At 42.8% G+C, this 12,433-nt stretch overlaps 1 protein-coding gene across 1 annotated transcript in view; it reads right to left on the bottom strand.

Annotated features, from left to right (window-relative positions):
- The window catches only part of prkcz (protein kinase C, zeta), a gene marked incomplete at its 5' end in the record, with an annotated part of 127,926 nt that overhangs the window by 38,129 nt on the left and 77,364 nt on the right, over positions 1 to 12,433 (bottom strand). The window contains 4 exons of the mRNA XM_079273326.1: positions 2,414 to 2,500; positions 3,667 to 3,764; positions 10,491 to 10,685; positions 10,980 to 11,035. Coding sequence (XP_079129452.1) covers positions 2,414 to 2,500; positions 3,667 to 3,764; positions 10,491 to 10,685; positions 10,980 to 11,035 — 436 coding nt within the window. The remainder of the gene's footprint in view (positions 1 to 2,413; positions 2,501 to 3,666; positions 3,765 to 10,490; positions 10,686 to 10,979; positions 11,036 to 12,433) is intronic.

Below are 12,433 nucleotides of genomic sequence, written 5' to 3'. Positions count from 1 at the left end.
AACTAAGAAGTACAATACAGTCAAGCGCAAGTTTCAAGTGTTCCATATTACATTATATTTTTAGAAGTTGCTGTGGGCCAATTAAAAATGGACCGCGGGCCGTACTTGGCCCGCGGGCCGTAGTTTGTACACCCCTGCTCTAAATGGAGCATAATGTACTAAATGAACATCATGCTGTATTGAAGAAGACTTGAAACTGGAGATTGAGACCATAAACTCATATTTACAATGTTTACAGAGGTAATAAATCAAGAGTCATTTTCTCATAGACTTCTATACAACCAGACTTTTTACAAATAAAGGAGAAAGAATGCCAGTTTAAGGCACTTCAGCATTGGCTTCGCTTTTAAGAACCGGAGGTTGCCGCCTTGTTTTTACGTAGAAACGTGACGTTTTAGAAATGCATATCTCCTTCCAACAAGTATCACTATTACACAACATTTAACCAGGACGAACTCCAAACCAGAAAATATGAAAGGACTGCATGACAGTCTATGGAGCAGAGACGGATAGCAGTCTTGCTCACAGCTGGCTAATGCTATGCTATGATTGGACAGTCTGCGCTCAAGGGGCGGGGCTTAGCAAAGGTTACTTAAGAAAATGTAAATCTTTGTACATACGTACTTGGCGTAGAAATGTTAACGATCTAAGGAAGTTTGTTGCCTAAACGCCGTGTGCTCCAGTATGCTTTAGACCAGGGGTGTCAAACTCATTTTCACTCTGGGGCCACATCAGCATCACGGTCGCCCTCAAAGGGCCGGTTGTAAATGTAAGACGGTGTAAATGTAACTACGGTACTCCTAACATAGTTAGTTTAGTTTCCCGGGATATCTGTGACTTCCACAACACGTACTTCCAGTTGTGTGATTTCTCCTCCGCCATTGTTTCCTGTTGCTGCTGCAAAATGCATTCTGGGATATTTGGCTGTCCCAAGTACAGACAAGTCACCTCCGATGCATCCCGGGTAAAATGGGCAGAGCGAGCCACATCCGGGCATTAGGGCCGTGCTTGGCTCGATGTGAACTTTGAATTGGAACAGTACTTGGGCTGAGACTGATGACGTTTCAGTACAGAGAAGTACGCATGTTGAGAAACTTGTTGGAAATCCTCTTTATGGGCTGTTGCATCTCCTGTCCACCTGTTGTGATAGTTTTAATGTCGGCACACAGACAACATGCCATCTCATCACTTCGACTTTCTATCTCATAATTTCGACCATGGGGATATTTTTATTTTCACATCTAACTTTAAATTTTTGTAAAAAAAAAAAAAAAAAAATTATTATTTTTTTTTTTTTGCTGGCGGATTCGTGGGCCACATAAAATGACGTGGTGGGCCGGGTCCGGCCCGCGGGCCGTATGTTTGACACCCCTGCTTTAGACCGAATGGTTATTGGTTATTGAGCTACAAAGGGCTTTCATAAGTACATCTATGATCAATCTGGTTATGGTGAACATTGATATATTTAAAGAACACATTACTCTTAAAAGCCTCTAGTTTTCAACCTTAATTGGATGTACTTGGTGTGCGTCAGTGAGTCAGTAGCATTTCCTCTCCATGTGTAGGTAGTGTGCATTCTGTCTCCAGGAGATAAGCCTCCATTAACAGTGACGAGCCTCTCGCTGTCTGCCTGCTGGAAACCCATGAATGTCAAACACTGAGGGAAAGACTGCAGCGGAGGGATGTTTGACAGAGAACACACAAATCCCACATCGCTCCCCCACGTTTTTCACTGTGACAGCCTCCATTGTACACCGTTGTTTGACTGCTGGCATCAGACTGATAGGATCTGCGTCCTATCAGCAGCACCATCCACCGCCCACCGGCCCGCCTCTCCCACAGTGTGGGGGAAATGTGGCAGAGCTCTCTCTAAGAGCGCTGCTCATGAATATGTACAATCATTATGAGTGATTAACATGCTGCTTTGAATATGTACAGCCACTGTCTCCAGAATACAGATTGCAGGGGCCGATAGGGGCCCAACGGTGCCTCTCTAAATTACTCAGCCTTTGATCCAGCATTGATCAGAGCCGCAGTTGGCACTGCAAGTACAGAGGCACAATGAATTATGGGTGCTCATTATGTTTCTCAGAGGGGGAAAAATACGTGTTAAGTTGAATTTTGGCAGCTAAAGCATCCCATTCAGCATACGTTTGTAAGGAGTCCTTGGAAGAAATATGGTAGGAACATTTTAGACTGGGTGCAAACAAGGTGCATATGAAAGCATCTTCCACCATCTTCCACTCAATCTAGCAGTCCGACACGGCAAAAAGCCAGATTCTTTCATGAAACGGATGGTTTATGATAGGCAAAAAAGAAAGACACTGCACACACCCCATTACATTGCTGTACGAGTTATGATCGTGACAAACGTTTCATTTTTCCATGTGGAAGTAACTATACATGTGTTTACCTTGCATGCTCTTCAGGGAGCTTCCTTTGTCGTTGCATATGAAACATCAAGTCCCCGCCTTTCACATATTCAATCACCAGAAATAACCTGCAAACCAGAGAGTGATGAGAAAATCCATCAGAACACCATTGATGCTGTTTAGGACTGGATTGTTTTAACAAACAATGTGAAGAACAAAGAGATGTATCAGATATAGAAAAGATGAAGGCATATATTTTACTTCTAAATTATTTCCAACAGATATGTTGAATGTTGACTCTGCTAATCGTTCATGTTTTCTTTTTAATTTTCCGAACAAATCCACTGAAGAGACCAAACCCAAGTATGAGTTCACCCACTAACAGGTAGTGTTGTTGTGGTCTGATATACAGTAGCTTATGCCTCGATGATATATGCAAATGATATCGGAAAATGTATTAATGTATTAGAAATGCCTCTTATACAGCCTGAAATGCTGGAGTGGGTATCGGTGTGAAGCGAGTCTATGCACCGATCCAATATCATGTCATCAGAATATTTATCAGCTCATTTATGCTACACAGGAACAACAACAACACGTATCACCTGCTACTTGATCTGTACACCCTGCCAGATTGCTACTGAGCATGTGCAACTGTGATGAGTTCACGAGAGAGCCGCCTCGCTTCTTTCTCATCTCTGCAGAGAGCTGGATGTGCCACATGAACAGTGCCGATCAGAGAGTGTAACTTTACCCGGAGCTAGAAAAATGTCAGCGATTGAGCAATATCTTACACTGGAACATCCCACCAGTAAAATGGTGATGTGGTTTTAACGCTGGTATCAGATCGGTACTCTATCGGCTGATACGCAAGTTCAGGTATCGGAATCGGGAATGAAAAAGTTTCATTGGAACATCTCGAGCATGGTATGGCTTGTCTTTAGCTTTTGGACATCCTTTTGAAAATATCACCACACAAGACAGTGCAAGATGGCCAAAAACATTTAGTATGGAGAGAGGAAGGCTCTACATACGTCCAGTTTAATAAAGACGCCTAACTTTTGATCACTAGACCTTCATCGGGGCAAATCTTTGATTAAAAACTTGAAATGACATTGAGCAGAGCGCAGCTGTGCTGTTTCATGCAAGTTCAAACTAAGGGTAAATCAATGCAGAAGGCCCTCAGGGGGGTAATATTTCATATTACTGAAAAGTACAGTCAGGTATAATGAGCTGCATAAGAAATGTGTTGGCTTTGAATGCAGTATGAGTGTCAGTCGTATTGTGATCTTACCGACTTTCTGTCTGGAAACAGGAGTGGAGGCCGACTAAGAATGGATTGGTGGACGCCTGCTCGAACACGTGCTTCTCCGTCTGCACCCAGTCGATATCCTGGAGGGATGAGGAGAGACGGAGGCAGAGATGGCATGAGGGGAAGATAATGTATTAACAATCAATTTATCTGATCAATAGACATTCTCTGTGGTTAAACAGACAGAGGAAGATACACCATGCTACAAATATAAAGTGTAGTCTGTCTTAGAACAATCCTTACATTCAGGATTATTCTCTCTTTCAGTTTATATTTATATATATATATATATATATGACAGTCAATTAATCCAATAACAGGAGCCTCATTTGGATCTGATATTGGTAAAACCTCAAAATTCATAAAGCCTCAAAAAGCCTCAAAAAGCCTCCAACAAAGTGCTCGTTGGATTATCTGACAATGTCTGACTGTTGCACATCACTTATAATGGCTACTTTATAATACAACTATTTCATTTATTTTTATTTTAAAAATGTAGATGGCAAATGCACTTGTATTTGTTTAGCACCTTTCTAGTCTACCGATCACTCAAAGTGCTTTCCACTACATGTCATGATTCACACACTGCCCAGCACAGCTGATCTAATTCACACTCACACCCATTCATACACTGACGGCACAGCCTTCACGAGCAGTTTGCAGTAGTTCACTGCTACATGTGGATTGGACCTGCCGATCTTTCATTGTAGGTGTAATGAAAGCAAGATATTGAAATAAAGTGAGATACACCTGAGTGCCAGATGACATCAGTCAAGGAGAAGCTGGGGACCCAGCAATAAAAACCAGTGTGTTCATCACAGCTGTACCAGGTACAGAAGACCTGATAGAGCAGCCGTTGACCCAACTTGGAATGAGGTCAAGAGAGCACCAGCCTGGATTTTCAAAGCAAACGACGACTCAAGCAGCTCGAAACCACAAATGTGGCCTATAGACTGTGTGTCTCTTCATCAGTAAGCAAGCAACTCACTGGAGAAAGGAAAAATAGAACGACTCACACTTCTTCACTGACAGCGGTCTACAGATGGCATGGTGTATAAAGATGCCTTTCTAGTCTTCCTACCACTCAAAACTCTTTAACACTACATGTCATCATTCACCATTCACACACTGATGGCAGCAGCCACCATGCAAGGTGCTACCTGCCCATCAGGCCCCACCACAATAGGCACAGCCTTCGGGAACAACTTGGGGTTAAGTGGTACAGAAGAAGTAATCGGCTTTTCTCTATTTCAGACACAATAATGGCAAACTCAACTGGTTTTAATGGTGCAAGGGTGTACATGTCTTACTAGCTAAAGAGGGACTGATTTTGTACTTACAACAGCATTGATGAGTCGTGTGGATTATTTAACTACAGTACGATTTAGCAGTTTACCCCTGGAGCAAAAATTGGAAATAAAATGATTGGCTGGATGAATTTATCATATCTCAAGAAGGAAGAGATTTAAAAAAAACAAAATTCAACAACGAGTGGTTCAAAAGGAAAACTGAATTTAAAAAAAGCCATGTTCTGCTTTCCATTTCTTCTTTTGCGGAGAGGAAACTGTCTGGACAGCCAGTGGATTCAAAGACTGGAAACATCTCTTAGAAAGGCTGGGAGAACACCAGAGTGTTGCATCATATGTGGATAATGCCTTCAAGTTATGCTTACTGGTAGCAATGGACAGTGACTCAGCTTGACGGTGCGTACAGATGTGGCATTGAACAATACAACCGTCCCATTGAAGAAAGCAGGTATGTTCTTGGCAGAATTATAACATGTATACAACTTTGCAGATTGCCTTGTGTGGACATGATGAGTCTGCCAGCTCGTTAAACACAGCCATTATTCAAGACAAACATGTACAATGTTTACAAGGATGAGGTTGCTCAACAGATGACAAATGCACCTTTGGTTGCTGGTCATGAGCAGACTTTGGTTGCTGGTCATGAGCAGACTATTTGATGTTGAGAGATCTTTAACGTTGTCCTTTGGTGGTCCTATATGTTGGTATGGTTGATATGTCATCAGATCTGCATTGTGTGGTTTCAGAAGGCTTTACTCTTCTTGAATTGTGTCATCTCTGCTGTTGGTGGTACATTACATGACATTAGTATGTTGGTTGTGAGAGCATGGTTCAATGTGATATATCTGTGATATGTTTGGATCACATCTTGTTGTGTTTATATTGTGTGGCCCCACCAACATTTTCAAAATCTCTACTGGCTATGAGGAGGGTCATCACCAAATGCAGTGTTTGTAAAAGACAAAGTGACGATCGAGGTGGCTGAAAGATGGCAGACCTATCACAAGACCCGTTGCTTCCTGATGAGCCACCATTACCGATGTAGGACTGGACTCTGGTCCGTTTGGGGTGAAACAGGACAGAGGATCAGAGATATGGTATTCACCTGCTTAACTATACAAGCTGTTCTCATTGAGGTGGCACATTCCTACTGATTCGGATAATGATTTGTGTTTAAACGCAATTTGCAAGGGGTCAAGTCGCACAAGATAACGATATCTTTAAAGAATCAAACTGTGCGCAGATACAGAATGACTTCCTTTAAAGGGAATCTCCTGGAAGTCAAATCCTTCCCCAGCTTTCACATCATGGTTGCATCTTGGAAAGACTATTCTGAGTGCACTGCTTCAACAGCAAACTCCTGATGATACAAACTGTATGTGAAGTAGAGGCCGTCGTCAATGATTACAAAGGTATCAAATGACCTGGAGGCCCCGACTCCAAACCACCTGCCTCTTACTCTTTCTAAAAAGGAAGACAGCTAGACCCGCAGAAGGTGTCAGTTGCAATATAAAGCAAATCTATTCTGGAAGCGGAGGATAAAAGAATATCTTCCAGACAGAAATGGGCTCTTACACAAAGACATGTCCAGCCGTGCGTCATTGTTTCACAAGAAGACTCTGCACCAAGGACCTAATGGAGTACAGGTCGTGTCCTATATACAACTCCCGAGGTGGAAATCAAAACGAGCACCAGCACATTGGACTGGCCAATAACTAAGCCATGCATGCTCATGCCCACTGAGTAATTGAAACGGACATTCAGCAGGGGCCAACGGTAAAGATTGAGCCCCAACAAGGAGACACCTCCAATACTCACAAGGGTCCATATCTCTGTATTCCATAGGAACGATGGGGAAGCTCTCTTTTGAATTGATGTGATAATTGTAAAGCTGCACATGCATTTGACATGTAGCAGCTGAAACAGATTTTTTTAGCGTGGTTATGTAAATATGATTGAATTCAGTAGTATTGTTTCAGGCAAAGACATGCCAGGGCTTGATTATTTAAGTCGGGTTTGTTTCGTGTTGAACTGAATGGTGTAGCACTGTGGAGAGGTAGAGGTGGCACGCAGGAGGTTTTTAGGGAAAATGCTGACAAATTTGGTTTAAAGCTGTTTTTTTGTTAAATAAATCCATGTTATGAATTCCTGAAGTGATTAAATCTATTTTATTTTAATGAATGATTTGTTTTACCTAAAACGCTACAGAAGTATTGGGGTCACTTGGACCACGCGAGTCAGAAACAACCCGCAGCCACCACTGGAATCGAATTAAAGCAGCGGAGTAACCTTAACCACTGACAGTTAGTAAAAGAGAACCGATCGTATCTTTACTCTCAAATCCATTTCCTTTCATTATCATCAGTCAGCTGTGGTTTGAGCTGTTCATACTTCACTGATAGAGAAGTATGAGTGTTTGGCCTGAGGCTGGGTGGTTATGCCAATGTAAAATGTCATTAAGTTGATGATAGTTAATGTTTGATGTCATCTATAATATAACGTGTCAACATTTTGAGTTCCCCCACGCTGTGCTCCAACTCCATATGGTTAATTCATGACATCAATAGAGGCCCCATACAGAGCGCTCCATAACAAATTCCTCTGGTCAACTCATTACTGGAGGAATTTATAATTATGCAGAATATGCCACTACAACATGTCTCGTGTTGGTCATTTCAGCTCCTCTAGTGCGGTCTGTCTGTGAGAGCAAGCATCCTCTGATGTCAAGCAACAGACTACTAAAGGGACGAATTATGAAACTAGTGTGCCTGAATAGAGCATGAACAAATGAACGTTCAATCACAAAATGAGCACTCGAAGGTTTCCTTAAAGCCTCTTTACTTGGGAAACATCTCTTATAGAGTCTAATCTGTGTTGGTCTTCAGCCATCACAAAAAAATGTGGATTTCAGCATTCGATTTTAGTATGAAGTGTTTATGCGTGGAAAATAAATAAAACATGTTATCAGTTGATAAGGGGGAGTGGAGGATGAAGCCGGTGACATGATGTATGCTGTCCTGGATTAGTTGTGCAGATGTTGGATGATGCAGTAGCTCTGGACAGTGATACTGGTTCTATATGAGCCCGGCGGTTGCTGTGTTTAGTTATATGTTGAGCAACACCACCATCTAGTGGGTTTATGCAACACAAACAGCAGTTGTTCCAGGAAATAAAACCACAAACCATTTCTGTTTGTGTACAGAATAAACAAACAAGTCACAACACGTGAATGAGTGTTAGGAGGTGTCGTCTTGAGCTTTGGACCTTCCCAGGCTTACTGTCTCCGCCTGCAAGTCTTTATTCTCAGCTAGGCTAACTACGTCCTGACTCCGGCTCTGTACTCAACACACAGACATGAGATTGATTTCAAAATGACAAAAAAATAATCAGAATTCTCTGAACATCATGTACTGTACTATTTAGTACTGTGTACTAGTTTGTGAACATGGAAGGATGATAATTGTCTTTGTCCGCTTGAATAGAATGGAAACGCCATGCTCTGCCAGTTAAACTCACATTAATAATAAATGTGACAGATATGTATGTCTGCTTGAGCGTTATGCAGACTTTTTCCTTTTTTTTAAATTCATTTCAAGTCATGTTCATCTGGTGATTCATCACTGCAAAAAGGCTGGGATCTTCTCCAGTGAGTCACCCACTCACTTCTCCAGCTTCCTCCTGAGCCCCTGTTCCCATTCATAAGCCCCCCCCCCCCCTGTCCCATTCCCTCCACTCGCTTCAGAAGCTCCTGTCTCCTCCCTCTCTTTTACGGTACTTATCCCTGCTTTCCATCTCTCCACCGCTCACTGTTGAATCTCCAGCCTCCCTTCCTCCCTGATTACTGCTCTCAGACCTGTTACATCGTCCCTGCATGCCCTCCGGACCCACAGCCCTGCTGCTTTTCATCCTCACCAGCTAATCAGGGACATTTGGAATGCAAGGTCAAAGCCACAAGAGAGACAGTATCCAGAAGCCTAACCACATGTGCTGACATGTGATACAAAAGAGTATCCCTTTCCATGAAACACATCTGACCCACTAATAGACTGATTTCCTTTCATGCGTCCAGGATCAATGCAGAAGTCCTACAGACATAACTTTATGTGTTCCACCCTACATTGCATGAGACACTGGCTGGTTTGTGTCATTTGATGTCCGCAGCACAAACCAGAGGGGCCAAAGCTAGTGGAGCCATACTGGGGAGTGACAGTGCTGCTTTCCCGGAGCAGCAACGCAAGTTGAAGCTGGAAAACAGGACAGTGGTGTATCCTGCTGTAGCCTACATGTGGGTTTACACAGAAGTGAAAAGGTGCAGGTGTCTTCATGTACATCACATGCCACCAGTGTGTGTTGCTTGGCTCGAATTTCTACACAGAAATGACCCGTCCCCTCGTTCCTGATCGATGTCTGGGCCAATGCAAAGGTAAAAAGAGCGGCAGCACCTTGCACTGCAAAGAATGAAAGAAGAAAGAAGTTTGCTTTGGATGGGCAGAAATAAACAGCTGTGTACAAAGAGACGAACACATGACACGTTTCACTCTCTAGGCTCTTCCTTAGAAATCCGTTTCTGGACACAAAGCACCAGAATCCAAAGATGATCTTCTTGTTCAAATATATTTGACAGAGTTGACAACAGGTTTCTATTCCTTGTCCTTTGTCTTCATTGTGGTTTCGTGTATTTGTAGATTTGGCCATCATTCCCACCAGTATTAATAACATTGTAAAAGTTATCTGGGCGTGGAAAGAACAGACTGGTCTCACAGTTTGCACCAAAACATATTTACAAGTTCAAATCAAGGCACAAGTGAAACTAGCAGCATTTCAGGTGCTCTTGTTTTCCCCTTTACCTCTGTATAAAGGGGTTTAGATATTCTGTTTCTCTACAACCCGTCTGATCCTCTGACTCTCCTGGTTCTTGCCCTTTTGGACTGTGCTGTAGTGATGTTGTGTTTCTGAATCTCAGCAATTATTTTGGTGAGTTATCAGAATGGCTTTTACAAAAATAGGACCCAAGTTGGTCATGCCTGTATGATGTCAGACACCTGTACATAACTTTAAATGGGGAAATGTAAATGTCCCCACTGCGGGACTAATAAAGGATTATCTTATCTTGTGTTGGATTCAGCTAGTGAATACATAAAAAGGTGTTGCATTAAGCTGTTTATGATATAAACAAATCACACAAATTGGAACATGAGTGAAGTGGCTCCCACTTTTCCTTTTTTAGTAATGTTGCCGATGACTCATGATGCATTAAGTGTCTCTAGTGTCTGGATCAAGTCCACATCAAATGAAGGCTCGTTGTCAGGACACCATGATTTTTCTCCTTTAAATACAAGAAGAAGAAAAAAGATTGATAACCTGATAGCTGCCATTGTAAGCAGAGAAGAAGTTTGGTTTAATAACAAGTGTAGCACACTCTGTAGAGTAACTCTGAGCACTATGCACCCGGCCCCCTGTCTCACATCCTGGGCCTCCCAGGTGTCCTGAGTGTCTCACCTCGTCATCGTGGACCAGCTCCTTCTTCACCACCTTCATGGCGTACACCTGCTTGTTCTTCTTTAGCCGGACCAGCAGGACCTTGGCGTAGCTGCCGCGCCCGATCACTCGGATCAGGTCGAAGTCACCCAGCCCGAGAGCCAGGCCCTGGGACAGCTTGATGCCATCGATGCCGTCCACTACTGCTTTGATGTCCTGCAGGGGGCAGAGGGCAGAGTGGTGGGAGTGTATTGATACATTCACAGTAAATATCAACGGTTAGAATGTTTTCATGTTCAAGTTTTAGGCAGAAGAATGATCAAGCAGCAGTGCTTTCCAAATGATTTTGAAACAAAGAAAAATATTTGTCTCTTTTCCCAAATGTGTAAAATGTTTTAAAGACATTATTACACTTTGTGAGTGTAAATCAGGACAGGATGATTATTTTACAAACTTTAAGAGCAACAAATATGACATGCAAACTTCTATCATATGACAGTGAATTCTCACCTCTGTATCTGCATCCTCTGTTTTATCTACTGTACAGTTGTGTGGTAGAAAAGGTACTGCAGACACAGAAAAACACATTTAGAATGTGACATAAGCACATCTGCACTGACAGGTTTAACATGGTGTTCTGTTTTTGTCCAGTAGAGGTAGGTAAGAGTACACAGAATCAAGTCCAGCTATCCACCAGGGATTCCAAACTAGGTCAATCCACAGAGGGACCCCCATCAGTCCACACAGTCTCCCTTTAACAGGATTTACCACTGAGTTCTATGGGATCCCATCAGAGAGCAGCAATGTGGTCAGATAACACGTCATAGTTACATAAGTGATGATGGCGAGTGTGCGGTAAAGCTAGCGGGGTCTAAAGAGAACAAAGTATCAGTTCTATTAATTCATTTGTCTGGGGATGACATCATGTGCACACTGTCCTCTCTGTGTAACTGTCCTCACAGTGCAAACAGTGTCTTCATTGGTACCAGCAATGATCAACTTTGTTTGCCAATCTAAAAGTGATGGAGCTGTGTTCAGTCACGTATGTTTTGTTCTTGAGGCTCTCATAAGGGTCTCACTGCTTGTGGATTTGACAAAGATGTGACAGAAAGCCCAAGTCAGAGGTCAGAGGTCACATAGAGTGCTCTGTATTTCAGGCCAGTCTTCTCTCTGCTCGTAGATTAGTTTCACGAAAGTTTTTTAAAGAAAATGTAAATGTTAAAATGAAAGACTGACTTCATTTAAGGCTAAAAGCTTAGCCACCCTAGCATCTGGCTAACTCTGGACTAAGAGCCTTGTTTCCATGGTAACAGTTTGCACTAAACGACGAAAAAATATGGCTCAAAATGTGACAAGGAGGGAGTATTTAGAGAGCACAGTGACATTTTGGAAATATACAGCAGAGAACTGGTCTGAACCAGACTGACAAGTTAACACAAGTGCTGAGTCCTGTAATGCTAAACCGCGTTGATTTTTTGACGCACTGCACAATCGCGTCCAACGCGCCGCCGGTCGTGTTCACACCAAACGCCGCAAAATCGAGTAGCGCCGGAGAGGGGGCGTGGTTTATCGTCCTGGAAGCCGTTCACCTGGCCGCCATTTCTTTCCGCTGTCAACCGTGAAAGGAATAAGGACAATTGCTGCTTTGTACGTGTTGTGGAAGTCCCTCAAACATCGGAATGCCAAACGCCGTCATGTCTGGTTCATAATATTGTTCAGAGGAGCTCCGTGGATTTTATCGAGCTGTATTCACTGTCTAGCAAGCCACCGGTCGCTGTTTACTACAGCTGTAGGAACACAAAATAAACTGATTTGGCTGTGATTCAACGGCAATAAACCGGCAAAAAGGGACTCCGAAATAACTACGTAATGATGCCGATTTGTACTTGTCTTCTCCGACAAAAAGGGACTCCGAAATAACTACGTAATGATGCCGATTTGTAGGCTACTGGTCTTCTCAATGG

Source organism: Melanostigma gelatinosum (assembly GCF_949748355.1).
Source record: "Melanostigma gelatinosum genome assembly, chromosome: 8".
Taxonomy (NCBI): domain Eukaryota; kingdom Metazoa; phylum Chordata; class Actinopteri; order Perciformes; family Zoarcidae; genus Melanostigma; species Melanostigma gelatinosum.
The sequence above is the reverse complement of the archived record's forward strand: the minus strand, read 5'-3'. Positions and strand labels throughout refer to the sequence as shown.